The sequence below is a fragment of the Pavona decussata genome, unplaced genomic scaffold, assembly GCF_977016875.1.
Source record: "Pavona decussata unplaced genomic scaffold, jaPavDecu1.1 SCAFFOLD_156, whole genome shotgun sequence".
Taxonomy (NCBI): domain Eukaryota; kingdom Metazoa; phylum Cnidaria; class Anthozoa; order Scleractinia; family Agariciidae; genus Pavona; species Pavona decussata.
In genome coordinates this window covers 6642501-6670000 of record NW_028145568.1, presented here as the reverse complement: position 1 = coordinate 6670000, position 27500 = coordinate 6642501, and the positions used below count along the sequence as shown (strand labels likewise).

The following is a 27500-nucleotide window of genomic DNA, read 5'->3' as shown; positions in this document are numbered from 1 at the left end:
CTTCAGCAGTTTACAAAATTTAATTATATGCCAGTGCAATCAAATGTGTTATACGGTCACATAGTTTATATCAATGAAACAATATTTTCTTAACTGACACTCAATACTAACCAAGACAGACTGGGATGTAACCACAGTAAGAGATTGGGACATTTGTATGTCAACATAAAAGAAAGGGTGGTGAAAGCTACCTTTGATCACATCTGGATAAATATTGTACTTGACTATTCAATATATTACTACTAATAATAACATTAATTAGATAAAACAAATTTATTCATGTAGGTAAAGTATAATTTCTGGAATATGAGGCAGCTCAAAAATGAAAGAGGTATTAAACTTCTTTACTCTGGCAATAATAATGAAACTGCACACACACCTCTGCTTCTAGCTGAGTAATTTGAGTTTCCAACTCGGCAATGTGGCTATCCTAAATACATATAAAAATGGAAAAAAATAATTGTTTAACCAATACACATATCCTCCATGAGTTGATGATATCACATCTACAGTACTGTTTAAAAGTAGGTTGACAGTCACTTTTGAGTCTCGATTCTGGATCCTCGAAACTCACAAGCATCAAGGATCGAGGCACAGTAATGGAGAATTGAGTCAAGTGCAGTGTATCAAGTTTCACAAGGCCACGAAAGTAATAGCTTGTTGTTTGACTGTTTCCTGGATAAACTTAACACGCAAAACAATAAAACTTCACTCGCAGTAACAACACAACACAAAGATGGAAGTGTGTGTTCTTGTCATGGTCTCCAATCGACAAAACAAAGCACTCCCAGGTTTTTTCAAAGGGCTGAAAATAGCACAAGTTGGGTACAAGTGGGGCAATCCATAAAGATTGAATAAAAAACAGCAAGCTTCCACAACATTTTCGTTCCAAGGACCACTGTAAATTTTGACTATGTACATTCATTCATTCCGTGAATTTTGTTCCTCCTCTCATGTTTGTTGCCAAATGAAACTTGATACACATGAAAGATTTTGGTTGCCTAGCACGTGACCAAAATCTTCCCCATGTGATCAACATGGTAGTTTCTTGCTATGTTCAAATGACAGCTTCTCTCACGGTTTCATAGCATTGGAAGGGGCTTTCAATTTTGCTTAAGTTGCTATTTTGCCTTAATCCAACGGAAATGTAGAAATGCGTTCAAATGCTTTATGCGTTACGGCACTCAGTTGTTCCGGTTGTCGCTATGCGTATGTAAATTGAAGGTCTGGGAGCATAACCGACTTATGTCGAATTTGAGCGCGGCTTTTGATTTTGCACAGATTTGTCCGAATTTTGGCTCTCCCTGGTTTGGAAAACATTTCGCGGTTTTACAATCGTGGACAAAAGTCCTTGAGAAAACCAAACACGAACAGAACAAAAACCACTTGCTTACTTCTAACTCCCGCCCCCTCCCCCTATGCAATGAGAACCGAACACAGACAGCCAAAAAACCACTCACTTACTGTTTCTCCCTTCATAATTCTACCACAGTTACTTCTCCCTCCCCCCCTCCCCCTTATGCAATGTTGATGTGGGAAGTGATGCTTGCCAGGAAACTGTTCGTGACCTAAAAGACAACATTGAGTCAGGGGGAGGGGGAGGGGGATTTGGTAGTTTGCTTGTCTACAAGTGAACGCGCTTGGAAGGCAAATTTTGTTATAGGTTTTGTCCACGTCAGACTCGTTTTCCAAATTATCGGTAGGCTAAAAAAGTTTCCACTGTCCACAAGCCGTGTTTAGTCGCACCAGTTGTTGTTTCTATAAGTAACGTTTGAGATGATATCATGGTTTGCTTTTGCGGGTTGTAACAAGCCCAAAATAGATCAAGGCAGTCGGGATATTCGACATAAGTCGGTTATGCTCCCAGCCCCTCATTATTGCAGTGTTTTTGTTTGTTGTGGTGAATCCTCAATATTCAATTCTCGTGAGGATCGAGTTGAGACTGTCAACTTACATTAATGAGCAGTACTGTATTCATGTATGTAGCTCTTTTAAATAATCAGACAATTAAAAAATTATACAATTAACAAAATGGTGTTCAAAGCAAAGATATTTCAAAATACCACATAAATGTACACACACATACATATATATAGCTGTACATACTTTATTTGATGAGTAGGTTTAAAACAAAGGGCAGATGTGAACCAACTATCATTTAACACTGAATGCAAAAAAATGACTTAGATTTCTCAAGATAGTAAAAATTAAAAACAGCAATTTGATGTAATTAAAAATACATAAAATCATATTTTTTGTCCATTATCATGCATGCCTCCTTGGCAAAGAAAAAAAATCAACATCTTTTGAATCCTTTTTCAAAATTTGTTTAAAAAGTTGTTGAAGCCGTGTGGAACTTTAACAATCTTGTTAATGAAATGCCCTTATATTGTAATGTATTTCTTCCAGTTTCTGATTTAACTCTGATGATATTTAGCTGGTTTGGTACTTGGCAAGAAGAGAACAATTCACAAATGGTGGTGCTTGGCAAAATTAAATTCTTCAGCAACATTCTTGAGGAGATCATACCCACAAAAATTACCTTAATAACACTGCTTACAGAGAGGTAAGTTGCAGTATACTCTGTATGTGACATGCGTAACATCAGTAGAGAAGAAGAAAATAAACTGGCTTTAATCAAGATAATGGCCACTGGGCATTTGTGGAAATAACTTAAGAAATATTACATGTAACTAATATTTTTGTATTCAATTCAAGTTATTATAATTAATATAGAAGAGTGTTTCATCTGATTTCTAGACACCTCAAAGCTGATTAAAAAAAAAAAACAACTGTACCTTGGTTTTTCAACCCACTTCTCAGCATTTGGAAATCAAATGAAATGCTATTTCATATAACACTGAGCTTGAAATTTCTTGCGAAAACTTATAACAAAATTCATGAAACCTATGGAAAAGGTAGGAAGCATGTTATTACACAACAACATACAGCTGTTTCGACAAAGACTGTCCAAAAACCGCGTAAAAGCATACACGACAATGCTGAAAGGTAGTCTGGGAAATACCCAATAACATTTCAATAAAAGCTCAGAATCCATAATGCCTTGCTCGTACAGCAAAGACTTGAGATGGCAGGCAACATGGATTCTCAGCATTTCTTGAAATTTATTGGGTATTTCCCAGACTACCTTTGGGCATTGTCCTGTACGCTTTTACGCTTTTTTTTGGACAACCTTTGTTGAAACAGCTGTATATACATGTATAATCATGCTTGCAATAAAAAAATAACTGGTCTAGTAAAACTGGTTTTACCTTGGACAGCAGGTTTGCAGACTGTTTTAATTCATCGTTAACATTGTTGATTCTAGCATGGCCGATTTCCTGTGGAGAGAAAACAAGCACAGGGTTTTCATTATTTTTTGTGATAGGAGTGTTCGTAATGGAGAATAGACAGTCATAGACAGTCACTGCTCATTAATTTGCCTTGTTTAGACTGGCTTTAAATCTCTCCAAAGGCAGGTACCATGTTCAGTAATAAATGGGTGCCAGTACCCTTGTCCCGGCTCCTAATAAAACCCCTGCATGATGTCTACTCAGTCTGGTAAAAGTGTCAAATAATCAAATTTTAAAGGGGAAGTATCATGGGGTTTTTGACCTCTTTTGTTCAAAATGGTGAAATAAGACCTTCACTTTGCTACAAAATAATTCTAGAACAACGAGAGGAAAGAAATCAGCTCAATTCTTGAAAGGAACAACTCGTGATCTGTTCTAGCGCATTTTGGAAACAAAAATACACAAACTTGAAAAACATTAGCCTAATATTTTTCAAGTTTCAATCCATATTGGCCTACTCTGTCTCTGGCCAGAGACACTAATCGACAGTTTTATTGCACTGAGGTGATAATTTATAACAAAACTGACAATTATTTTTTTGTTTCTGTTTTCAGACAAACATTTTTGGGTTTTGAAATGACATCAAATTTTCGTGATACTTCCCCTTTAATTGCCAACTTTCGAAGATGAAAAAAGAAAAAAAAAGACAAAATAAATCTCTCTTAGCGCACCATCAGATTCAGTGTGATGCAGCATGACCACTAGACAATTATATCAGCTTACTTAATTACACACTGTCCATTCTTTCTTTTTAAACATTGCTCCATGATGGTGTCCAGCATTAAAAAAAAAAGCCAAGTGAACAGCATGGCCCATTTTAACACCAAAACGGCTCTGTACCACCCAAAACACCACCCAAATGAGCTTGGAACACCATCAGATGCTTCTCGATCTATGTTTTTCTTTCATTTTGCCTGACATCCTCATGAATTTGGACCACGTAGATTGAGCCTTTCAATATGGATCTTATCTCACCAAAATACTATAAAGCCTACATCCCAATCACATACACATTTTCAAACCTTTCAAAAGGGCTCCTTTTCTCACCAAAATACACAGTCTATAAATCAACATTACAGTTATGTTATCAGATAATGAGCTTAGGCTGCCTGTGACATTCAGCACTGTGTTTTACCTGGTATTCAGTAGGATTATTTGCTGAACTTACTTGCATATGCATGTGGTATGTCAAAGATGCCAATAAGTATATGTGAAATCTTATTTGGACCAATTTGGATTTTAGGGTCAAATTGTCACTTATGAAGTAACTCCACTTAAGAAATCCCTCCCTATTTTAATTATTGCACACACTTGATTTATTCAATGTGACCCAAACTCTCGATAATTGCTTATTTAAATTTTGAACAATAAGTTCTACAGTTGACTATAAAAAGTAGCGAAAAAATGGAATGACGTTTCGGTGTCATCTTGGCACCATTATCAAGAAAAGAATGCAACAGAAAAGATAATTTATACAGAAAGTAAAGGTGTGAAATAGAATAAATTAAATTAAGACTAAAAGTAACTGCCCGGTGTTCATTCAGAGAGGTGTTATAAAATGAGAGTTAAGTCCGTTAGACAAATAGTTTCGCGTGAATGGAGTCTGACTGGGTGTTTAGACTCTGTTTCTTCTTGCGGATCCAAAGCATTTCAAAGATTAAGCAATCAAGCTTTCCCTGACATTTCTTTAGGATGGTGAAGTTGCTTGAGTCAACTTGGTGATTATTCTTCAGGTGTTTCCCGATGGCAGAGAACCGATGTTCATCAATGCGTTGGTGAAGGTGACGGCTGGTATAGCCGATGTAATCTGCATCACACAGATCACATACAAAGTTATGCACAACACACTGTTGATTGATTACAGGTGGCTTAGGCTCCTGCACTTTAAGATTGTTACCAAGTTTACGGCTTCTGAAAACTGGCTGTAAAATGTGGTCAATTTTGTTGCTTAAGACAGAGAGATGTTTCTTTACTATGTCAGCTGACCTCTGGTCTTTGAATGGTAAGATTACCATATCTGATGGATATTGTCAGTTTGAGGCATCGGTATTATGTCTTGCGACGTCACAGAAGTAACGAAGTGGGCGATGGTAGAGTTGATACGAGAATCTGGGTACTTGAGTTTAGACAAAATCATTATCTTTTCTGTTGGATTCTTTACCTGACAATGGTTCCAAGATGACAACGAAACGTCGTTCCGTTTTTTCGCTAATTTTTATAGTCAACTGTATTTCTAAATTTAATCTTATTAGAACAATAAGTTAACAATAATAAAATTGTAGTTACTGTACCTCTTGTAAGGATGCTATTGCTCTGTCCCGTTCGTCAATACCTTCTCGTAATTTGGCTAGTTGATTAAGAGCCTCTGCCAGTTTCTTTTTATCTGTGCTGTGTTGTTCCTTATGCACTTCAAGTTGTTTAGATTCAATTCCTTTATTACTTTGAATCATCCCCATAAGCTGTGCTATAGTTTCATCCTTAGCTTGTATTGCGTGTTGTTGGACCTCTAGTCTTGCACTTAATTCCTCCAGTGATCTCTGGAGTATAAATGTTTCATTGTCTTGTCGATCTTTTTCACTTCGTAAAAGTTCGATCTCGCGTTGAAGTCCATCCTGGGAGTGAACAGACAATGAAGAAGATGCAGGGGATAGATGACCAGTGGAAACATGTTCAGAGTGTTCTCGCTGTTTCTGCAGCTGTTCTTGAAGATCTCGAATTGTTGCTGTTCTTTGCTAAAATAATAAAATCGCATTTAAGTTATTAATTATCCCAAATGGGCAATAATATTTTAATTACATCTACACCACAGAGGAAGCATTCACAAAGATTGTTATTTGAGCATGCAGGAAAAAGGGACTGTTTTGCTCAAATCTTGATGTAAACTCCTTGGATGAAATTTACAAATTCATTTTATCCATTTTGAGTGAGTGTTAAATGTTTTCTTTAAAATACTTTACATTTGCTGCACCAGAGCTCTAATATGGACTGTATTGTTGAATTCTTTTTGCATGAACTTGCTTCAGCTCACGTGTACAGATTACTAAAGCTTACATGTACATCATTAACTAGTATGGATGTGGGGTTAAAACTCTAGGGAGCCACCTTAACCCTATTTAACATACATGTATAGGGCAGTAATTTGGACTGTATAGAATTTTTTCTTTCATGAGCTTGCATCAACTCGCACATGCAGATTACTACAGCTCACATCACTAGACAGTGCAGATATACACTTAAAATTCTAGCAAGCCAACTTAACCCCCTTGACACAATTTGTCGCAAGTAAAACTTCACAAAAAATCCCACACTTATTTCTTTTTACATGTAATTTATAACCCTTACCACTTTTTTAAATTACTTGGTATGGCTACATTGTAATACACTGAAAATTTGTTCCTTTACACCATCAACAAATGGAAATAAAAACAGGAAACATATTTCAACTTGGGAGAAGAAAGAATTGAAATGAGTTCAGTAGGTTTTTACATGTAGGAGGGCAATTGGTTTTCACAGACAGGTAATATTGTTTAAACTGCACTTCTTTATGACAAGAAAATTTGTGCAGATATTCAAAGCAGGCAAGCAAAATCAAATTCTCAGCAAGTCAATTTGCCTGGTGCCCATCCCTTTATGAAGCCCCTGAATTGTAGGAAGGGCCAACAGCCTACAATGTATACATGCAAGGATTATGTGAAATCTGGGAATAAAAGATCATTGTATTTCATTTGTCAGGTTCTGGTTTCTATTCCCATCGCATGTGCCTCAAATGGAGCTAGGGCAGAAGGAAAGTTAAATGAAACAATTTGGCACCTCCATTTGTCAAACTGGGAATTATCTGACAAGAAAATAAGTCGGATTACACCAAATCGCCGATTTCCAAGTCATTTATTCATTGGTAAACCTCTCTCATTTGGAAGATATCGAAATAATAAGTTGCTTGATCGACCAAAGCGAATTCGACAACTAAACAACGTAACTTCACTATAGATAATTGAAAGACATCGGCATTAAAATAAACGATAAATGATCTTTTAGAACATTGCATTGTTCTTGTTGACAATGTTCTTCTGCTAAGAACAACAAAACAAGACACGGTTGATGCCCACAGCTGTCAGAAGACCATAACAATAACTTTGTATAAGTGTTTGCAGCGAGTTCTATTGTTTCACCTCCTATTGAATGTATAAATAATGCACATCGATACTTGAAGTTATTTCGGCACTTTTTTTTTTCATTTAACCCGTTTTATAAGTTAAGATGGAATTTGAGTGCCACTAAATCGATCAGTTTTGAGGCGCAATATCGTTAAGTATAGATTACGATCATCTACACAAGACAAGACAACTCATTCATGAATTGTCACATTAAAAATATTCTTTTCAGGGATTCCGACTTCCGTTTGACATGGAAAGGCGAACGTTCACTTGCGCATTTCATGGCAAGCAATGGATAAGAGGGGACCAACTACAACACAACAAAGCCATTAGTTACTTGAAATAGTTAGCGAATCACTTACCTGGGACTCTTCAGAAACAACACTAAATTGCTCTCTTAACCTCGCATTTTTCTCTTCTTCAGCTTTCCTCGCCGCTCTCTCTTTCTTTAGTTCTGGGCTCCAAAACATTTTTATGCTTCTCATGCTAGAGTTCAATTTCGCTTCCTTTGCTTCGACATCTTTTCTCAGCCGAGCATTTTCTTCTTGTAGTTCAGCCATTGTCATGGTTTTGTCGCTAACACTTCCACGAGCAGGGCTCGTAGTCGGTGAAGGTGAGCCGATAGAAGATTCACTTGAAGCCGGGCTCAACCTTGGAGAATGATTCAGTTCGGAGTTGAACGAATACATCTTGATGTTATTATAATCCTGTGGATATCTGCACAATAATCCTCCGCCCCAAAAGCAATCGTATAGATAAAATCTGTGGCGAGCGCGAGCATGGATCGCTAACTTCAGACAATGCGAAGCGGGTCGAAAAAATTGAAAAAAACGATCATTTACAGCAGATTTTCCACACTGTGATTGATAATCATCCACTGAACCAGGGGGGCAAAGCAGTAATTAGAGCAGTTAAAAATTATAACGACGTGACTGCCTCTTTCCAATATCCGCAACATCAATTTCGACGGTTCATTTCACTTCACTTCGCGTAGAAAACCGAATGTGCTCGAAGAACAGAATAGAGAACGTCCTCTATAAGTAGCTTTCCCGTGAAGATATAGCTGATTTGGCCGCACTGCGACACAAAACGATCATTATACACGAGAAGTATGTGTAGTTCGTAACCGAGAACAGAGTTTTCGTTTTCGGTTTTCGTCACTGTGGTGAGTGCCCACGGATCACCAGACGCAAACAAATTTCAGCGGAATGCTTATGCCCAAATTTGGATTGTGTTGTGTTAAACGTCACGCTAAACATGACTGATGTCACGCGTGATGCAGTCGAACGGAGGGGTGTTTTTCTTTTCTCTTTTTCTTTTCCCTTTTCAGTTCGTTTAGGAAATAGAGATAATCAAAGGATTGAGTGAAACCTGTCCCTTCCCTGCAAGTCTGTTGATTAAGGATGTTTTGGTAAGTCGTGATCTGCGCGTGAATTGCAAAATTTTACTGTTGCCGTAAAATACGAATCTAGTGCCTTAGACGAAGGCAGAATACGAGAAAACATTTTAATGACGGGATACGGTATGGAAAAAAAAGGAAACGGCATCAAAAAAGGCAAATCGCTATAAAATAAATATTTCCGTTGAAAGGTATAGTTACTGTAAAGCCTCATTGTTCTAATCTCATCCCCACCTACTCCACCCCCACTACCGTTACTTACTTTTGCTGAAGCCCTCAGGGAAAGGGGGAGAAGCTCAAGACCGGTCATCGCTCTTTGTTACACCCTTGTTGGTGTGCCATTCCGATTAAGCCGTCCTGTTAGGTTTAACGTTCGATATCTTGCGCTTGATTCTTGGTAAGAAATACACTAACCTGCACTAGTGATCAAAGAAAGGAAAGGGACAAAACACACTTGGACTGACAGGATAGCTTGGATTAAACATTACCTCTAAAAAGGCGCATTTTTACCGGTCACCATGCATGTACCAAAGTTGGTGGAAGTTTCCCTGGACCATTAAATGGTTGATAACTTTTCGTTTTTTGCAAAAACCAGATTGTTCGAACATCGATTGATGTAAAACTAGGGCTCCTGGTAAAAGAAACGTTCTTTGGGATAAACTAAGAGCCCCCCCCCCCCCCCCCCCACCTCCACCCTCATCCGATTTTATGAGTTCTAACAAATTTTCCAAGCTACAATAATCGGGAGTGGTACTGTGTTCTCGGTGTTGGTGGTTTAGAGGTTACAATCATAATCAAGTTATCGTAATCGCGTCTTGCGGCTGACTTGATGACGTCAAAACGCGCCAAAAGCAAAAACTGTATTTCCGATAGCAACCCGATCTGCCCAAGTTTGGATGTTTCAACATATCCACAACTGATCGCTGACTTGTCTCGATAGATATGCGTGACAAGGGAGTACAAAGGTTGATGGGGAGGATTCTTCTCTTCACACCTGTGCCCTGCAACTGGGAACGAAACATGAACTGATCGTACAGCAGAGTTGAGAAAGAATCACTGACGAACTCATAAATTTGTCCCGATTATTCATGAAACGAGAAGATTTTCCTTTTACAGGCATCCGAGATGCTCAAGCACGTCAGGTCATAAGACCAACGTACGAAACTTCCAGCAGTCAGTATGACGAAACTGGTCCGGCTTTCACGAGAATATTGCTGGTGCCTTCACTACAAATTATGTAGCTCAATTTCCACTTTACTGCAAATCACCGAAGATGCTACAAGTGGGAAAAGCATTTCGCGTTTCACGTCAAAAATATGACAACTTATATGTTACTTGATTATCCATAACTTTGATGTATTTAATCTTTGACTCAGTCAAAGATTATAAAATATAAGTTATATTTTATATTTTATTTTTTTAATTCATTTATTTTATTTTGTGTCCCCAATGAGAAGGATTTTTTTCCTTCGGCTAGTCTTGTATTTTGACAAAAAAAAAAGTTATCACTCATCCATTCAATGATTTTTCCCCAAAAAATACTTGGCCTCCCAAACAAGAACACAGAAAGACAAGCACAGACTTCTAGCAATTCTAGACAAGACATTTATTTTGCTTAGAAAGAACCGTTGCCGGATTATTCACACACTCTCTTTTGTATTAATGTATTTTACATCTTGCTTCGCCACTTGATATTATTTTAAAAAGTATAATACAACACACTTTAAATTTAACACGTCACACTGACGGTCCGTAATAAATATACAAGGCATTTACAGGAATAACAAAAATCATACCCCCACCGTATTAAATAAATAACACCTTTAAGATAAATAACCTAAAACTAGTTCTTTGACATCAAAATGCCTGCGTCAGTAAATACCCTTTTGAGATCAATGTTATCGAGTGCCGGTTTGTATCAACCACGAAACACAACGGCCTAGCATCGTACCGCCTTGCAAAACTATTGCATTTTACGGAGAGACATCATGTTCTCTACTATTTATCAAATGCCACTCCCGCTCGGACACTGTCTGAGTGTTAACAAACCCAAATGACATTTAAAAAAATAAAGGCAGAAAAACCTACTATAGAATTTCCTGCGAACGAAAAAGTTTCAAACCATTTTGTAATGACTAAATTAAAAAGCAACAGAGCATTTTATGATATGCAATCACAAAGTAAAAACTTTGAAAAAAACGCTTATCGAGGAGAAAACGCAATTGGCATTAATCAAATTTTTGTCTGAACTTGTCTTTGACAAACAATATAGAAATTCAAAGTGTAAATACAGTACTATAGTAACCTAGCAGCAAACTCGAGTGTTTCCTGATATTTGTTAAAAAAAGCAAAATGATTTATATTTTTATAAATTTCCATCATAACCGTGAGTTAAGATGATTTTAATAACACCCTTGCGAGCGATTTTCCTATTCAGTAGAAAGAAGAAATGCAGGATCGCCCTGAGAACACCAAGCAAGCCTGCACATGTTGCAATTTTTGTATAGACAAGCAATGCTTGTGTGAAGTTGTCTGTAAAAGGAACATATATTTCGAAATTCTGAATAGTATTCCTCGTTCGCCCAAGATTAGTCCAAGAAAATATTAGCCTTATTCTCCAAAAATATAAGAATTTTATAGCCTGTGAGCAGCCTCAATTGTCTCGAACAAAATTGTTTAAATTAAGAGTAATACAAATTCTTTTCACGGAGCAACAAGGCCGCCACTGCTTCAAGGGGAAGTAGCTATATGTATCATAGCATTCTCCCTTTGAACAAGTTTTAAGACTAACAATTCTGTCAAAGTCGATTCTAAGGCATAACAAAGCCACCAATTTGGAAGCATTAGCGCCACACTTAGTGAGTGTGGCGCAATTCAGGGCAATCACTTTTCCCATTAAATTGAAAAATGCTCATATTCTAATATCAAACGGATCATCAATAGACGCGGACGAGGGAGGACTGGGGAGTACAGGCGTGTCTTCCAGTTCAAAACACGTCAGCGTTTGATAAGCGTTTGGTCCGCCAACATCTTTAGGAGTTTTCTTCAGTCTCTCGTGACGTAATCTACAGAGACATCAAAGAAAAATAGATTAGGACAATGCCAGTGGACGTGATATACGCAGTTTGATAACCAAGCAACGCTTTTTCCCACAGAGGCATGACGTTACAAGACCACTCCTAGCCTCTCACACACCCTTAAAAACGACTGAGTAGGAGGCTAGACTACTTCAGGCTTTTTAAAATACTATAGTACGAAGAAGTGTTTCTCACAATCTTTGTGTCATACATTTTTCTTACTGAGCGCCGCTCGGGTGGCGACTGCTCCACGAAAGAACGCAAAGAAAACCAGACTGGTGAAGGTTCGTTATGAAATCGGAGTGCTTAACCACTCTTAGAAACACATGACACAAATGGTCACAGCAGTTTGTTTGCTTGAAAAGCGCTACATACACATCCCCTTAAAATTCCACTTCTTGCAACCGTTACAGCAAGAGCAACTAGCTGACAATTGCGTCACGGCCCAAACTATTTTTCGTACCCAATATTTCACCCAACTTGTTCCCCAAAGCGTACCTAGAAAAGTTTCTAAGGCAACTGAACGAAAATGGTAACGTGTAATACACCGGACTGTTGAAATTCTTGCTTACCTTTTCCCACAGCCTTCTTTCCACGGTTTTTTCTTTAACTCAGCAGCTATGTCCTTTTCATCGATCCTAAAATGTGAAGACGCAATTAGCAAAAACATTTACGATAAACACCCTGTCAAAGATCCTGCTAATAGCCAAAGCGGTCTGAGAGGTTTTACGTGTAATAATTTCTCCGCACTCAATATCTCGCACTCAGCTCCTATTTTGCGTTTTTGCTTTTCGTCATTATAATAATAAATTGTTGAAAATGAATATATGTGACTCTCGCGAAAAACCGAGCCACGTAAGCTTACTCGCAGGGAATACGACATTATAGAAGACAAACTGACCTGGGCTCAAATATGAATCTAAACAAAATCTAAATAACAAGGTAGGAAACAATTACTCACACAAGGGATTCTTTCCCGATAAAACTTGAAAAATACGGTCCATGCTGCAAGTCCGTCTACACCACACAAAAGCAAAAATGTACCAATTATTTCCTCGTTAGAATGCAATAAACATTAAAAAACCAAACTAAAATTTACGAGATATGGGTCGCGATTCAGTCGCGTCTAATTAAATTCAAGTGCCAGAAAAAACTGCAGTCAATCATCCCAATATTCAAACAAACACAAGTAATACACTTAAAGGCCCCGTTTAAACGGTTTCAACATTTGCCCAACATTCGTTCAACAAAAGTTGAACGGATGTTGGGCAAATGTTGGATGAACGGAGTGTTCAAACGGTTTCAACGCCATTCAACATTTTCAAGAACAAAGAAAATGTTGAATCGATGTGGAATGAAGGTTTAAATCAATTTAACTTTGATTCAACACACTTTTAAGTAATATGTCAAAAACGAGGGCGAGTGCTTTATCACGGGTTCCAAATACTGAGAAACAGATGAAAGCACGAGGCCGCAGGCCGAGTGCTTTCATCTGTTTCGAGGTATTTGGAACCCGTGATAAAGCACGAAGCCCGAGTTTTTGACATGTCTTCTCAAATGAAACAATAAGAAATTAATCTCATTAAAATGCAAATGTTTGATCTCAGATGAAAAACATGTTTCATCTCAGATGAAAACCTGGTGGTGTTTCATCTGGTGTTTCATTGGGGTATCAAGATTCATCCACCTGACCGAAATGGAGGTCATTAATTGGCTTTTTACAGCATGAATTATTAATGAGTTTGAGAACTAGCTTTCAACAATGTTGAACGACCTGTTCAAACGCACCCGATATTTGGTTCAACAACTGTGTTGGAACGCATGTTGAAGCAAATGTTGAAACCGTTTAAACGGGCCTTAACTCCGAGAGGTGAATGGCGTACAAGTCGAACAGAGAGCAGATGATATTCTTATCCTTAATTATAAGCTCAACATTGCTCTATGTTCTGTACAAACCTCACTAGACTTGTCAGTATCTTTAGCATCTTCTGTAGTCGGTTGTTTGTTATCGCCGTCCTTAGGCAGATTAGGAAGTGTCTGTGGATCCACTAACACGTCGTAGGGCGCCATGGGATGTTGGTAAGACACGGGATTGGTGATGTCCCATATCTTGGGTTGACCAAGAGTTCCTGTAAAAAAGAATGAGTCACTCAGATAGTTGACTTATCTTGTTTATAGAATACGTATTGTGATTGTGCAGCCAGAAATTAGATTGATCCATTTAGTGTATCAGTTTGAAGCCACTCTGTCATTTAAGTAATTTTATTACCTAAAGAAACATCTCCGACGAAAACCTAGCCAGGTAAAAAACAAATGGCTTTACATGTAATTACATTCCATATTTCTTTCTCCCAAAAAGCGCAAGGACAAATGTCAACTATGCGAATTAAACGAACAATAAATGTGAATTATTTCTTGAACTGAGTAAACTACCCTGCTTCGTTGCAAGTGGATAGGCTTCGTGTGCTCACTTTGTTTTGGAATATTTATGTGAACGTCGTTGTTGACTTATTTTGTGGTTGCTTTAACGTTTTGCAACAATCTTCCTATTCTTCACAACAAAAATTAAGTTCTTTTCGAAGGAAGCAGCCAGTGGTAGTCGACTCTTCGGTTATGTGAGAGAAAGAAATACTTCAACTGGAATATGGAATAAAGGTTATATTAAAAAAAGACGCACCAACAAAATGTCCTTCCATGGTCCACAGTCTCACAGTGCAGTCCAAAGAAGAGCTTATTAGGATTTCACAGTTCATGTATTCTAATGGTTCAATGCTGGAAAAAAAATAATAATAAAAATACGATTTTAAAAGAGAAATCACAAGTTATTCAAACTTGATTTTTGTTGGACCCACGGAAACCACCCTGCTAGCAGAGTGCTTCCTTCTGGCACGTTTTTAGCATGTACGAAGTTGTTCGCGTCTCTGGTATTTCGCGCAGTTGGTTTGTTTAGCGTCCTTTTACTCCGCCGCGAAATACAAAAGTAAAAGCCTCTGGTAGCAGGGTAACAGAAAAAAAAAAAAGGCGTCACATATCTGGAAGATAACAAGACTAGTTTTTCGAGTCAGTTTTCATTTTTTTTTTTCAACATTAAAACGAGCAAAATATTTTTTTCTTTGTTTGGCCCCATACTTATTCAACAAGGGAGACAGTATTTTGTTATGTAAAAATATTTCCTCACCTAGTAATGCTTTGCACATGAGCACGCCAGAAAAACAAACCTTTAAGAAAGAACAAACAAGGTTATTAGGCGAGAGTAAGTGGCCTGGACAATGTGAAGAATAGAAGTTACATGTACAATGAACGAAGAAAAGAAAGCTTGCATGAGTAATAATGTCAGAGGGGTAACATAAACAATAACGCCTTTTCCAAATGGCGACCAAACAGTATCAGCCTGAAGTAAAAATAAATCCTATAGCATTTAAAGAGCATGGCTTAGGAACCAAATTTTCGAAATTGATAGTTCGAAATGTTACTCACGTTCTGGCGGTTGAGACGTTTTTGTCTTCAAGCAGTAATCTTCCACATCCCAGACGGAAATGAAACCTGCGTCAAATGTTAGATAAAATTAGCGATAAAACTATCACCTGTACGAAAAAATATGGCGTGTACATTTTACCACAGTATCTTGCGAACCTAACACAGCCAACAGGCACATGGAAAACAATACTTTATACTTTATTTCACCCCATTATTATTACAAAAACCATTCTTTTCTGCGAACGTCGTCCCTGTACTAACAACATTGTGTATGGTAGGTTTGAAGTTTTAAGAACTTTTCTGCGTGTTTTGAGCGTTTGGGTTTTTTCAGGTTTCTATTGCGCTAAGAATTGTGGGTAAATGTACCATTTTTTCGGTATGGTGGACTGAGAACTACCTTGACCTTTCATCGAGAAAAGTTACCACACGTCCCACTTAACTTCTGATTTAACCTTTGGTTTTGTCTATCGGTTAATAATTATCAATAGCGCAACGAAAAATTTTCTGAACCATAGCTTATTTAGACCAAGAGGTCCACTGATGTGCGTGAAATAATTAGTTCAGCGAACCAGCATGACTTCAGAACATCAAAGCCGTTAACTGGTAAACTACCAGGTCCCATCCACACTAATGTATTTGCGTTTGAAAACAAATACTTTTTGATACCTTTTCGCCTAGTATCGTCCATACTAAAACGACGGAAAAAGTTGATGAAAACGGAGACTTTTGAAAACGCTTTGTTTTTAGCGTGGACAGGTGAAATCGAAGACGTTTGAAAATGATGACGTAAATAGCGTCACACGACGCATTGGTTCCAGTCCATATCCGAGCTGATCTAGACATGTGCAACCCGAGCAACTTTAGGTCCAAGTCGTGTGGACGAAAATATTTTGCTACGTTTTCTGCGCGATGAAAACGGAGACGTTTAAAAAGGCATTCAATTGTGGGACGAGGCCTCAGTGCAACGATACGAAATCGTCATAGATTTCCGTTTGCAGTTATTTTACTTTTACAATAACAACAAACAATAAAAACAACAGCAACAATAACGAACCTGCTGAATCAGCGGTAATGAGTCTGGTATCCTTGGCAACAGAAGCCATGGTCGTAATACCATTCTTGGACTGAAAAGGAGACATACACAATTTAGTGTTACCTTTCCAACGTTTGGTCTTGTTTTGAAATAATGTAAATATGATACTGCAAGAAAAACGCATAAAACTGAGTCTGCATACCGGAGAGAAGGTAGCATAGAGTGTTCCGCCAGTGTAGATATTCCAGAAGTGAACCAGCCCTGAAACACAATGGTGTTACAACTTAATACTACGGTTTTCGCAAATTTCCTGATTCTAAAAGCCGGGTTGTTTGATGTTTCTCACTTATAAAACAACTCAAGTAAACCGCAAGGACAAAAATAAAGGAGTGAAATCCGCACAGGTATAGTAAAAAAGGGGCAGTTCATTACGGAACTAAGGAAAATGGGGTCGATCGAAATTGATGAGTGACGCTTTTAACGAAACAAGTTCCGCTTCTTATTGCACTCCAAAAGCTTTTATGACGATGGCCGTGAGTATCGTATCTATGTTACAAAACAAACGCCCTGCGAAACCGAGGGCTCAGAACGTTCTCGTCTTTGGGATATGAATATATTCTACCATTCGAAAGGGCAGTTGTTGCAAGTCCGACTAAACAGAGTGGAAGGTGTGAATTATTACATAGAGTACCTTGTGGACCGCTGGCCACCAGAGTAGCGGCATCCTTCTTCATGGCTCTTGCTTTCAGGAATATAATTTTATTGATGGCATTCCCACCATCCACTAGGATACAAAAGAGAAAATCCAACCTAAATTTAACATTCGATTTTTTGTTTGGCCTTGGTACAAAGAAACAGGAGGGCATAATGAAAACATTGTTCAGATTCTTACTAAATCTCAGTCTGCGCGTGTTAAAAACAATATTTTACTCACTCGCTGCGCTCTTTCGTAAAATATTGTTTTTACCACTCGAAAATAAAATTCATATCTTCCGCCGTGTAATATCCTCTAAAAAGATTTTTAGTTTAGTTTATCCAAGTTTCTTCAGCTGAACAAAATGCTAACAACACTAACTTAAGTACAAGCCGTCATTCTCTTACCCAATAAATCATAGAAAGAGAAGCGAAATACGTGAGCAAACAAGTAAAAAAAAAATTCTACGGCAGGATGGCGGCATAACCACCCAACAAAAAAGGCCAAATAAATGTCCCACAAATTAACCTAAATGACATTGGAGCAAATTGAGAAATTAGTCATGGAGGTAACAAAACACTTTACTGGCCCCGTAGGGATGGTGGTGCCGAGTTGCCTAACCCGGGTGAGATGGTATGTTTACTTACAGTCGCGTGAAGAAAGAGTATCTCCATCCTCTTTGGTAGCAAACGGTGAATATATGTGGCAGAATATATGTCCTGAAATCTGATTCCAGATAACAATCTACAAAGCAACAGATAAATGACACTGTTATTCAAATAATGCAGTGACTGGAACAAGCAAGATAGAGCTCGAAAGCGTTACTGATTGTTAACAACTACAGCACACGTTGTATACCATTGTCAAGCGAAGAGTGAAAGTCAAGTTACGGAGACTACCTTGGGCGTAGAAGGGTGAGACAGTCGCCCCTCACAAGAGATGTTAGTTAGTGGGAGGTCTTTGTTCGTCGATATAGGGTTAAAAATAAACGAATAGATAACGTACCTCGCCATCATAACTTGATGTTGCCAAAAGGTTTGGTGGACTAACTGCTATCGACAAAATGTCCTCCTTGTGGCCGTTGACCTAAAAGAAATTTTCAAAATTTGTATGAAGCAATGGAGACGAAATCATAGCAAGGAACAAAACTCAATCTTTATTAAAAAAGTATTGTTTTGTCTTCTTACCAGGTCGTCTTTCCAGTAAGCGTATGGATGCTGAACATGATGAAAGTCTTCATTGTCATCCTGTCACAACAAATTTATAAAACATACCGTAAAATAAACCATACACCATTGTACATGACATCGTCATAAACACAAGCCAGACAGACACAAGGGGAAACACACGAGGAAAAGCAGAGAGCAATGTCGAGTACATCAGTATAAAGAGAAGTTAGCCGTAAGCGGAAAACACTAGGAACAGCAGTAATCGAGTACATGAGCACAAAAACAAGTCAGACATAAACAACCAAAACACGAGAAACAGCTGTAAGGAACGTCATTAACATCACAATCACAAGGTTGCTCACAAAGAAAATAACATGAGAAACTACTGTAGTAAGCAATGTCGAGAACTTCATCAAACACAAGTCAGGAAAATAGAGAAAACGAGGAAAAGCAAAAGCAATGTTGTGTGAATATTGCGTTCGAATTACTCACCGAGAATAAGTTTATTCTTCTGTCCCAGCCAACAGAGATTATATATCTGCAAAAGCAAAAGCATGGTAGTAACGTCACCCGTGAATTCCCAACAAGGATCAAAACTAAATTTCCTCTTACAACATCCAAGTATTGTTAAACAAGCAGGCAGGTAAAAAGAATATGGAAAATCATCATTTTACAATACTACTGTGATGATCTAACAACAATTGAAAGACTGAAATGTATCAGAATTGAGATTATTTGGATATTGACAAAGGCTACACACTTTGTGTGCCACGTGTTTCCCAGCACTCGGCAAGTGCCATTGACCGGCTCTGGCTGTTATACACAGTTGTGGTCTCATTCGCTCAGAAGCCTTTCAGAGAATCAGGGAGGTCACAGGCAGGGTTCGTTATGTCCTCAGTGGTTCTTTTACGTCCCAAATTGGAGACGGGACCGCCATTCCTATGTGGTCATCTGAGCCACGGAGAGGACTAACTATTTGCGGATGTCAAAGCTAAAGCGAAGGCAGCCTATTTACCTGTTTTTGTTCAAGACAAGATAAGTCAAATCTGCAACCTCGTCAATATCGCTTTCTGAAAACCAAGGAAAGAACGGATTAGTTCAAGGTTCTCAATTAGTTCTCAATAAGTTTTTGTTTAAAGATGAGATGTTCACATTATTACAAGCACAGAAAAGAGAAATAATCTGAGTCCCTGGCGCGATTCAAACCTATGACGTCCCGTACAAGGGTCCTGCTTGTGAGCTTTAAAAACGACGACGGCGACGAAAATGAGAACGTAAAAAAAGCAACAGGCTTAATAACCAAAACAACAAATCTACACGTGCATTACAATTTTTGGTACATTTCTTTTCCGTCACTGCACGACTAGGACGTGAAATTTCCTGATGGGACGTTTTATGGAGGAAGTAAACACACTTGTGTGCGGTCTACAAGAATTCAACTCCAGGAAATTTCACCTAGACTTGACATTTAAAGCGAGTTGGAATAATCGTAAAGACGTTTGAAAAAACACGAATTCATTTAAATAGTGACGTTTTCGTTGCTAAAGCTATTTTTAGCACACCGAAGGCAGCGAAAAAAAATACTTGTGAACACTTAGGACAAACTTGAAACGAGCTAAGAGCTATTTTACGATTCAGACTGAGCATCAGCCAAGTCTTACTTTTTTCCAGTGTTCTGAGACAGTGGCCATTGTTGTAGTTCCATATTCTAAGCCTTCCATCTCTTCCACCCGTGATTAACCTGTCAAATAGCAAAGTAAAAAAAAACCGCATGCCTGACATTTTTAGGTAATGTTACACTGCAATAAGACACGTTTGAGAGTAGAAGAGCAGCACACAAGCCATCGCAAGAACACGCTAATCCTGGCCCTTGGAGTCCCAGGTGAACACAAGTTTCCCAATTGCCCTAACAGCGGCTCTGATTGGCCAGGGGCTTACCTTCTTTCTGTGGAGTCAAAACTCATACAAGTGACAGCGTTGTCCCCGTGAGCTTGTGAAAATTCAAACACTGAACGACCTGTTTCCAAATCCCACACTTTTATCACCTGCAAACAGAAAGAGCAGGTATTATTGAGCCGTTTTCTACGGAGTTGCGCAAAATGTCGACGTCAGTAACCAATCACAATCCAAGGAGGATGAAAAGAAGCGTAAAGTGTGGAAGACAGTAAATCGTTTTTGGTTTTGCTCGATATTGGCCCAGACGGCTGCTTCCCTGCCAGGTAAGATCCATTGTACACCTCTATATATGAATCTTTTCCATTTGCGTGCTTCAGGTTATAATCTCAGGGGATCCAATATCTTATTTAACGATTCCCATTTGTAGAACTACTTATGGTCTTAATTATATTAGATTTTAAGGGCCTAAGTAAGGAACCGTCTTGAAGTCAATATTACAACTTCGAGTCAAGGACTTTCAAGAATCATTTCAGTAAATGTAATTTTTGATGTTATCGTTACCCACCGGTTGCTTTTATATTACATTAATATTTAAGTAATATTACATAAATATTTAAGTTTTTTCTTTATTATATAGATATTTTTCAGCTCGGTCCAACTAGCAGTCTGTGTGCTGTATGTATTTAACAAAGTAAAATAAAGTTCTTACTTACTAAGTTTTGAATATTTGAGGTCAACGTAGCTAAGCATGCATGCAGAGTGTTCTATACACTGGTTATCCTGACGAGTAAGTGCAAGTGTCTTTTTCATGCATCTTTCTAAACAATACACACCCAGCTTACTTCTGTGGTGGATCATTAAATATTGTCTACAGTCAAAAGTTGACTTTAAAAGTTTTTAACTTACAGAGTTTTCTGAAGCCGTGATGATGTGTTTAAAGCTCTTGTTATACTTCACACACATCACTGGCTCCCTGTGAGTCGTTATCATGTCTTTTGATGAATTTCTGAAGAAAAAAAAAACAAAACAAAACCATTTAACAAAGAAATCTTAATGTATCACTTACAATGGAGACAACCCTGTAGCCGGGAGGAAATTATTTCGAAATACATAAGGACTTCCCCTTGATTGCGTTATTTCAGTATGCACAGATTGGCTAAAGTCACAATGCAGTATTTTGGTTTTACATGTAACATCATAACAGTCATCATAAGGTATCTGGATTAAAACGTTTTCTTTGGCTTAAGCAATCTCGTTCCCAGAGGCTGCGTTCCTTTTGGTCAGCACCAAGGAAGCAAGACCTCTGGGCTAATCAATGTCAAAATCCAGCAAATCGAAATCTGATTGGATATTACATTTTAGCGGAGCTCCGCACGCCGGAGGCGTGCGTGCGGAGCCCCATAGCTAAGAGAATTTGGTAACCCGTGAATGCGAGAAATTTTGGTTTGGTTATGACGTCACTTTTGTCCATCCATACGACCGTACGCCCGTACGCCCGTACGCAGCCACAGGAAAACTTAGGTGTGTGAAGCCGTACTGCGACCCGCGTTTGTTTGGCTGGAAGTTGCATCGCCAACTACTTTAATTAAGAAAACAAAAAGTTCTTTTGAAGAGAACAAAATACAAAGTCAATTTATGTGACCGACAGCGGGAGAAACAGCAAGACGTCTAGCGGCGGGAGAAACAAATCGACTGGCAGAATCTTGAAGTGAAACCATTTTACTCCGATCCGTCGTGACGAAACTTGGATTTTTGCTCTTTACGTGAAACGTTTCGCTCACTTGATGTTGTAAAACAAACGAAAAAAGTTAGGTATGGAATAAATAGGACTTGTTATTGTCCGGAGAGGCGAGTATATTCATGTAATTTTGTTGACAAAACTTTGCTGGTTTGCTGTCTTGCAAGATCTTGATTTCTTGCCCCTGATTTCTTGCAGTGTTAACACGCCGTTTAATTTAAGCTGAAGCTGCTAAATACCGCTAACTTCAGAGGAGTCTTTTGAGATCATTTTTTTCGTTCCATATTGATTAATTCCTTGGGAGTTTTATTTTCTAATGGGGTGATTTTCCGCCTTTTCTCGCTTTAGAATTTGGGGTGATTTTCCGCCATTCCCCATTTCGCCGTTCCACCCTTCCAGCTTTTAGCGTAACCGGCATCCGAACATTTTCACTCCGATCTGGCGCGTCGAAACGTTTGATTTTTCCTCTTGAAGTGGAGCGTTTCGCTCACTTAACGTCGTAAAACGAACGAAAAAATCAGCAATGGAATAGAAGCACTGGTTATTCTCAGAAGAGGCGAGTATATTCTTGTGATTTTGTTGACAAAACTTTGAGGGTTTGCTGTTTTGCAAGATATTGATTTCTTGCAGTGTTGACACGCAGTTTATAAGCTTATAAAGCTATAAAATAAGTTACTGCTAACTTCAAAGTAGTCTTTTGAGGTAATTTTATTGGTTCATGTTCATTATTTCCCTTGGAGTTATATTCTAATCTCGTCCAATTTTGCCTTCCAACAGCCGGAAAAAGAGCAAGGCGACTAAGCGGCGGAAACGCCAGATCATGAAGAGCGGCCGAAGAGAAATCATTTTTATACTCTGTTCCGGCACGACGAAACGTTGGATTTTTCCTCTTGAAGTGAAACTTTTCGCTCACTTAACGTTTTAAAACGAACGAAAAAATCAGCAATGGCACAAAAGGACTGTTAATTCTCCAAAGAGGCGAGTATATTTATATCTATTTATGTGACAGTATATTTTTGTTGACAAAACTTTGCTGTTTTGCAAGATAAGCTTATTGTTTTTCTTGCAGTGTTGACCATGCAACTCATTTAACTTTTAGCTACTGCTAACTTAACAGCAGTCTTTTGAGCTCGTTTTTTCGGTCCATGTTTGTTATTTTCCTTGGAGTTTTATTTTCTAATCTCATTCCATTTTGCTTCATTTAAGAAAATTTTATTCTCAGGTAAAATAGTCAGTCAAACAAATGTCTCGCTACACAGTGTCGTTGACATAAACTTAAGCTTACAGTTTATATAAACTGACAAGTTTTTCTCGCATAAGCTTATATATTTCTAATTTTAGCATTTATTTGTGACAATCTTTACAGAGAACAAACACAAATACTTAAAATAATAGGGTATAACGGCAAAGATTTAGATGTGTGAGTATTTTTGACTGAGCTAAAATTAAGTCTTTTTAAACAATGTTAAAAGCGAGTGTAAAACTAGTGTGATTTCATTTTCATCAAAACATGATTTCATTTTCACCAAAAACATGTCCCCTTGCTTCTTGTAGGTGACTGGTAATTAGCCCATTCCAGTTTTCATTTTTCAACTTTTTCTCAGTGTGTGGAAGGGAGTGTTTTTTCAAGTAACTCAACTGAATTGTGTCAAGTTCAAAAACATAGAGATTTTAACCCTCCAGATAGTAGTAAGGTCTAGTAACTCTTGCCAATAATATATTGGGTCTCGGTTTCGTCGCTTCTCGACGGTTGCTTGATCTCGCAAATCTAATTGGAGAAATGGAGATGTTTTAAATTGTCTAGGTATATTTTAACTAGCTCCTCAGAAACCACAAAGGTACACTGTTGAAGAAAAGTCTGTAATTTTTCTTTTAATTTTTTTCACTGTGTTCAGCTTTCCTTCATTGAAGGAATTTTTTTTTTGCGCTTTAGGCATTAAGTCATCAACTGGTTGTGCTGTTCCATCTAAAGAAGTAGCCGGAGATTCAAAAACACCTTAATTTTTCTTTATCCAAGAAAGGGCGTGGAATTCTGCCCATTGTGGAGCCAGCCAACCATTTTTACATGAAGCGCATTGCTGCTCTTTCTTAACCTTGCAGGTGTCTTTGTCAAATTCCAGTTATAACTCTCCGACATCATAGTGATAGTCACAAATTTTAGCAAAATAATTATAGCCGGGGACATGTTTTTCTAAACTTTTGGATGCTTTCATGTAATCATGATTAGCCGGGTCCTGTTAACAAAAGAAGAAAAAACTAATGGCTGCTCCTCCCCCTCTGTTACAAATTCCCTTTAAAATGTCATCTGACAGAACAGGTGCATCGTCAGTGCGCAACGCTATGTCATGAGCAACCCTCTGGACATGCATTGCTCTCCATTCTTTATGTTTGTGATTTTCATTGTCAGCTAGTCACAGTTATCTTCTAAATTCCTTTGTCTGTTTTTTCATGGAATCTTAGAACATATAAATTCCCATTTTATAGAATTGCCATAGATAATGGCATCTCCAACTGTAGAATTAGTCCTTTCAGCTTCCCTTTGGCCACTGTCTTAATGTGTGCTCGATGAATCCTGATGCAGTAATTAGAGTTCCAAATTCTGGACAATTTGGCATCTCTGAACCTGACTTGACAACAGCATTATCTTAAAAAAATTAATAATTACTGCATCATAAATACTGTCCATGCAGTATTTATGATAAAGACCACATTAAAAAATGTCCGTTATTGGATTTCATCTCCAAAAGAATTGAATTTTAAAAAGAATCTATTGATATCTTGTTACAATCAATTTGTATGATGTGAAAATTTTTTTTCAAAAAAGCAGGTTATATGGGGCTAGGTCGATGTAAGTATTTGCATGAAGGAATATTAGAATGATTCCTTGGCAAAGCAAACAGCTCTTTATATTATGTGGTTTACAACATAACACCACTGCATTCTCTAGAGTCATGCAGTAAATATCAGCCTTATCCTTTTAATTTTTAGTAAACGATTTTTGAAAGTGAAATTTATTAGTTAATTATAAGTTCGCAAATGTAATAAAATTTTAATACTCAGAAATGCTTGTATCAGCCATTTTAGAGGAGGTTTTAAAGTTAAAAAGGGTGATAGAGGGAGTGGGCAAGGTATTTTACAATGGCTTGCAGACTATCTCATGAGGGGGTGCCAGAAAAAAATATATTTAGAACATCATCGGGTGGGGGAGGGGGAGAGGGGCCTTTCAAAACATGAAAGGGAAAAAATAAAAATCATCATAGGCCCTCATCTGCATAAATTATGTACCCTCCCTCTGGATTGTTTAAGAATCTGCCACTGCCTAGGCACAAAAGCCACACACAGCGGGTGTAACCTTTTCTGGTAGAGTTTAAGACCTGTTGTTTAAATTGTAACAAAAAATAAATTGATGTAAGCTGTTTATTTACCATCACAGATCCATACCTGTAGATGTGATGAAAACACTGTATGCCTCAAGAATCACTTTGTTAACAATGGACGTTCTTGTTGAAGCAGTTAATAAACTTGTAAATTGTGCATTCTTGTGTGAACGTTTTTGTGCACTTTCCCCATCAAGGGATAGATCCAGTCGTATATTAAATTTCTTACCTTTTTTTGGAACAAAATTATGTTTCCCTTTGAGGTTAAAAACAATTATTGGTATTCCACTGTAATGATTTACATATCATTATAACAAATGTTATACCCCAAGTCAATTGTTAAATCTTTTACTTACTTTTGATCACCCTATAATAACTGATTATTTTTCATGGGTTTTGTGACGTCAGTGACCAGTGCTACAGTTTTCTATACCTTATCACATAGTCTGGTTTACCTTTTTCAGAAACAATTAAGGAAAAACACTAATATTATTTTCCTTTTCCATTCTGTCCACTGGGCTTATGCAAACTCTTCTTTATTTATGTAAGAACAGTTTAAACCACTGATTGTTTTGAAGAATGAAGTAATAAAATGCTTTTAATTTGCAATATTTCAAGCAAAGTATTAGTTGTTCATCATTTTGTGAATTCAGAAGACGACTATTATATGCACACTCAACTCTCTTAAAATCACTCTTGTACCTACCCTTTTTTTTTTTCTCGGAAAAACCAGAGGATGAAAAGTAAAGTAAGGAATATTTCTACAGAATGCTTATTAAATGATACATGGTAGGTATCTTGCTGTGTAAAAATGAATGGGACTTCTCCGATGAGGTGCTATCCATAAGCTGGATTGAGTGATGAGGCTGCAGCAGTGTAGTGTTTAATGACTTCTTCAATTGGGATTTTGCTTTTAAGGACAGCAAGGTCTGTACCTAAATTGAGAAACCAGAGAATAAAATCTGCAGTCTAAATTTTCTTCTCAGTATTACCTCAGTAAGGAAATGTGGTCCATGCAAGTTAAAGAAAAACTCTTTGACCTTGGCAGGATTCAAACCCACTACCCCAGAATGTTTAATTACTGATGGACCAAATGTACTCACTAGGGCAATGCGAAATTTAAGTGGTTTCCTTCACACACAGAAATTTACACTCCAGATATAATTCTCTGATTCCCCAGTTGCATCAGCACTGCACAGCACAAAATTTCATTATCCCTTAATTGTTGTGTTTTTTTTTTTACTTTACTCCAAGTGTATTCTCATGTAGCAACGTGTAAAAAACTGCTGGGGATAACTGACCCCTTAACTGCATGATGGATTTTTTTGGTAAAGATTTTGACAGGGACACTGAGTTGAGGATTTAATTACCCAAGTGTTATTTGATTTTATGTCAAACAATTTACTAACTTTAAAAACCAGCTACAGATGGCTAGGGACTGCAAAAAAAAATTTTTCTGCTGAATAAATTATAAGACTTACGACATTTATTGCATTCAACAATTACATCAAAAGAACGCACTCCTTACACAGATTGGAGTCAACCTTGATTGCCATGAATGAAAGGATCTTGGGACATGTATATGGCACCCCCTGCAGATTTTGCAGGGGCAGATGATATCACCAACTTGGCAAAGGAGAGAGAACCTAACGTTAACTCTAATCCAGTTTTGATTATTACTAGTTTTCATATATATAAAGTAGCAAAAGGCCCAAGTGATTGTCATGTTGACTTTGCAATATCCAGAATAAGAGCCAGACAATTATGCACGAGTCAACGAAAACCCTGACCCCCCCCCCCCCCCCCCCCCGGAACAAGGTGGGGATTACAAGGGAATAGTAGGGGATTTGATACAAAATCATGCCCGAGATGGTAGGGCATTGGAAGCGTTTAGTAGATTTAGCTGCCCCGAGGGGGTGGGGATTTGTGAACAGACTGCAATGTCAAAGAATTTTTTAGATAAACTAGTGAGCAGCACGTCTGCGAACTCTTACAGTTGTAAAACAAGTTATTTTGTCCTACACGTTTCGTGTGACAAACGCACACTTCGTCAGGGAGTGTTACAAATATACAACATAAGTGACCTGTATATATACCTACATAAAAGATTAAAATAAATTTTACATCACGTAA

At 37.8% G+C, this 27500-nt stretch overlaps 2 protein-coding genes across 2 annotated transcripts in view; both read right to left on the bottom strand.

Annotated features, from left to right (window-relative positions):
• The window catches only part of LOC146465577 (ERC protein 2-like), a 34078-nt gene extending 25407 nt beyond the window's left edge, over window positions 1-8671 (bottom strand). Inside the window, exons 1-4 of the mRNA XM_085128642.1 lie at window positions 7870-8671; window positions 5645-6085; window positions 3273-3341; window positions 380-430 (exon numbers count right to left, since the gene is read on the bottom strand). Of these exons, the coding sequence (XP_084984768.1) occupies window positions 380-430; window positions 3273-3341; window positions 5645-6085; window positions 7870-8196 (888 nt within the window). The 5' untranslated portion in view covers window positions 8197-8671. The remainder of the gene's footprint in view (window positions 1-379; window positions 431-3272; window positions 3342-5644; window positions 6086-7869) is intronic.
• A 1824-nt stretch (window positions 8672-10495) lies between these two features.
• The window catches only part of LOC146465574 (cilia- and flagella-associated protein 337-like), a 52491-nt gene continuing 35486 nt past the window's right edge, over window positions 10496-27500 (bottom strand). Inside the window, exons 20-37 of the mRNA XM_085128620.1 lie at window positions 21159-21258; window positions 20295-20401; window positions 20018-20097; window positions 19372-19426; window positions 18849-18894; window positions 18375-18434; window positions 18193-18273; window positions 17835-17931; window positions 17185-17277; window positions 16696-16754; window positions 16515-16584; window positions 15461-15526; window positions 15162-15201; window positions 14661-14755; window positions 13940-14112; window positions 12945-13000; window positions 12556-12621; window positions 10496-11971 (exon numbers count right to left, since the gene is read on the bottom strand). Of these exons, the coding sequence (XP_084984746.1) occupies window positions 11818-11971; window positions 12556-12621; window positions 12945-13000; window positions 13940-14112; window positions 14661-14755; window positions 15162-15201; window positions 15461-15526; window positions 16515-16584; window positions 16696-16754; window positions 17185-17277; window positions 17835-17931; window positions 18193-18273; window positions 18375-18434; window positions 18849-18894; window positions 19372-19426; window positions 20018-20097; window positions 20295-20401; window positions 21159-21258 (1498 nt within the window). The 3' untranslated portion in view covers window positions 10496-11817. The remainder of the gene's footprint in view (window positions 11972-12555; window positions 12622-12944; window positions 13001-13939; window positions 14113-14660; window positions 14756-15161; window positions 15202-15460; window positions 15527-16514; window positions 16585-16695; window positions 16755-17184; window positions 17278-17834; window positions 17932-18192; window positions 18274-18374; window positions 18435-18848; window positions 18895-19371; window positions 19427-20017; window positions 20098-20294; window positions 20402-21158; window positions 21259-27500) is intronic.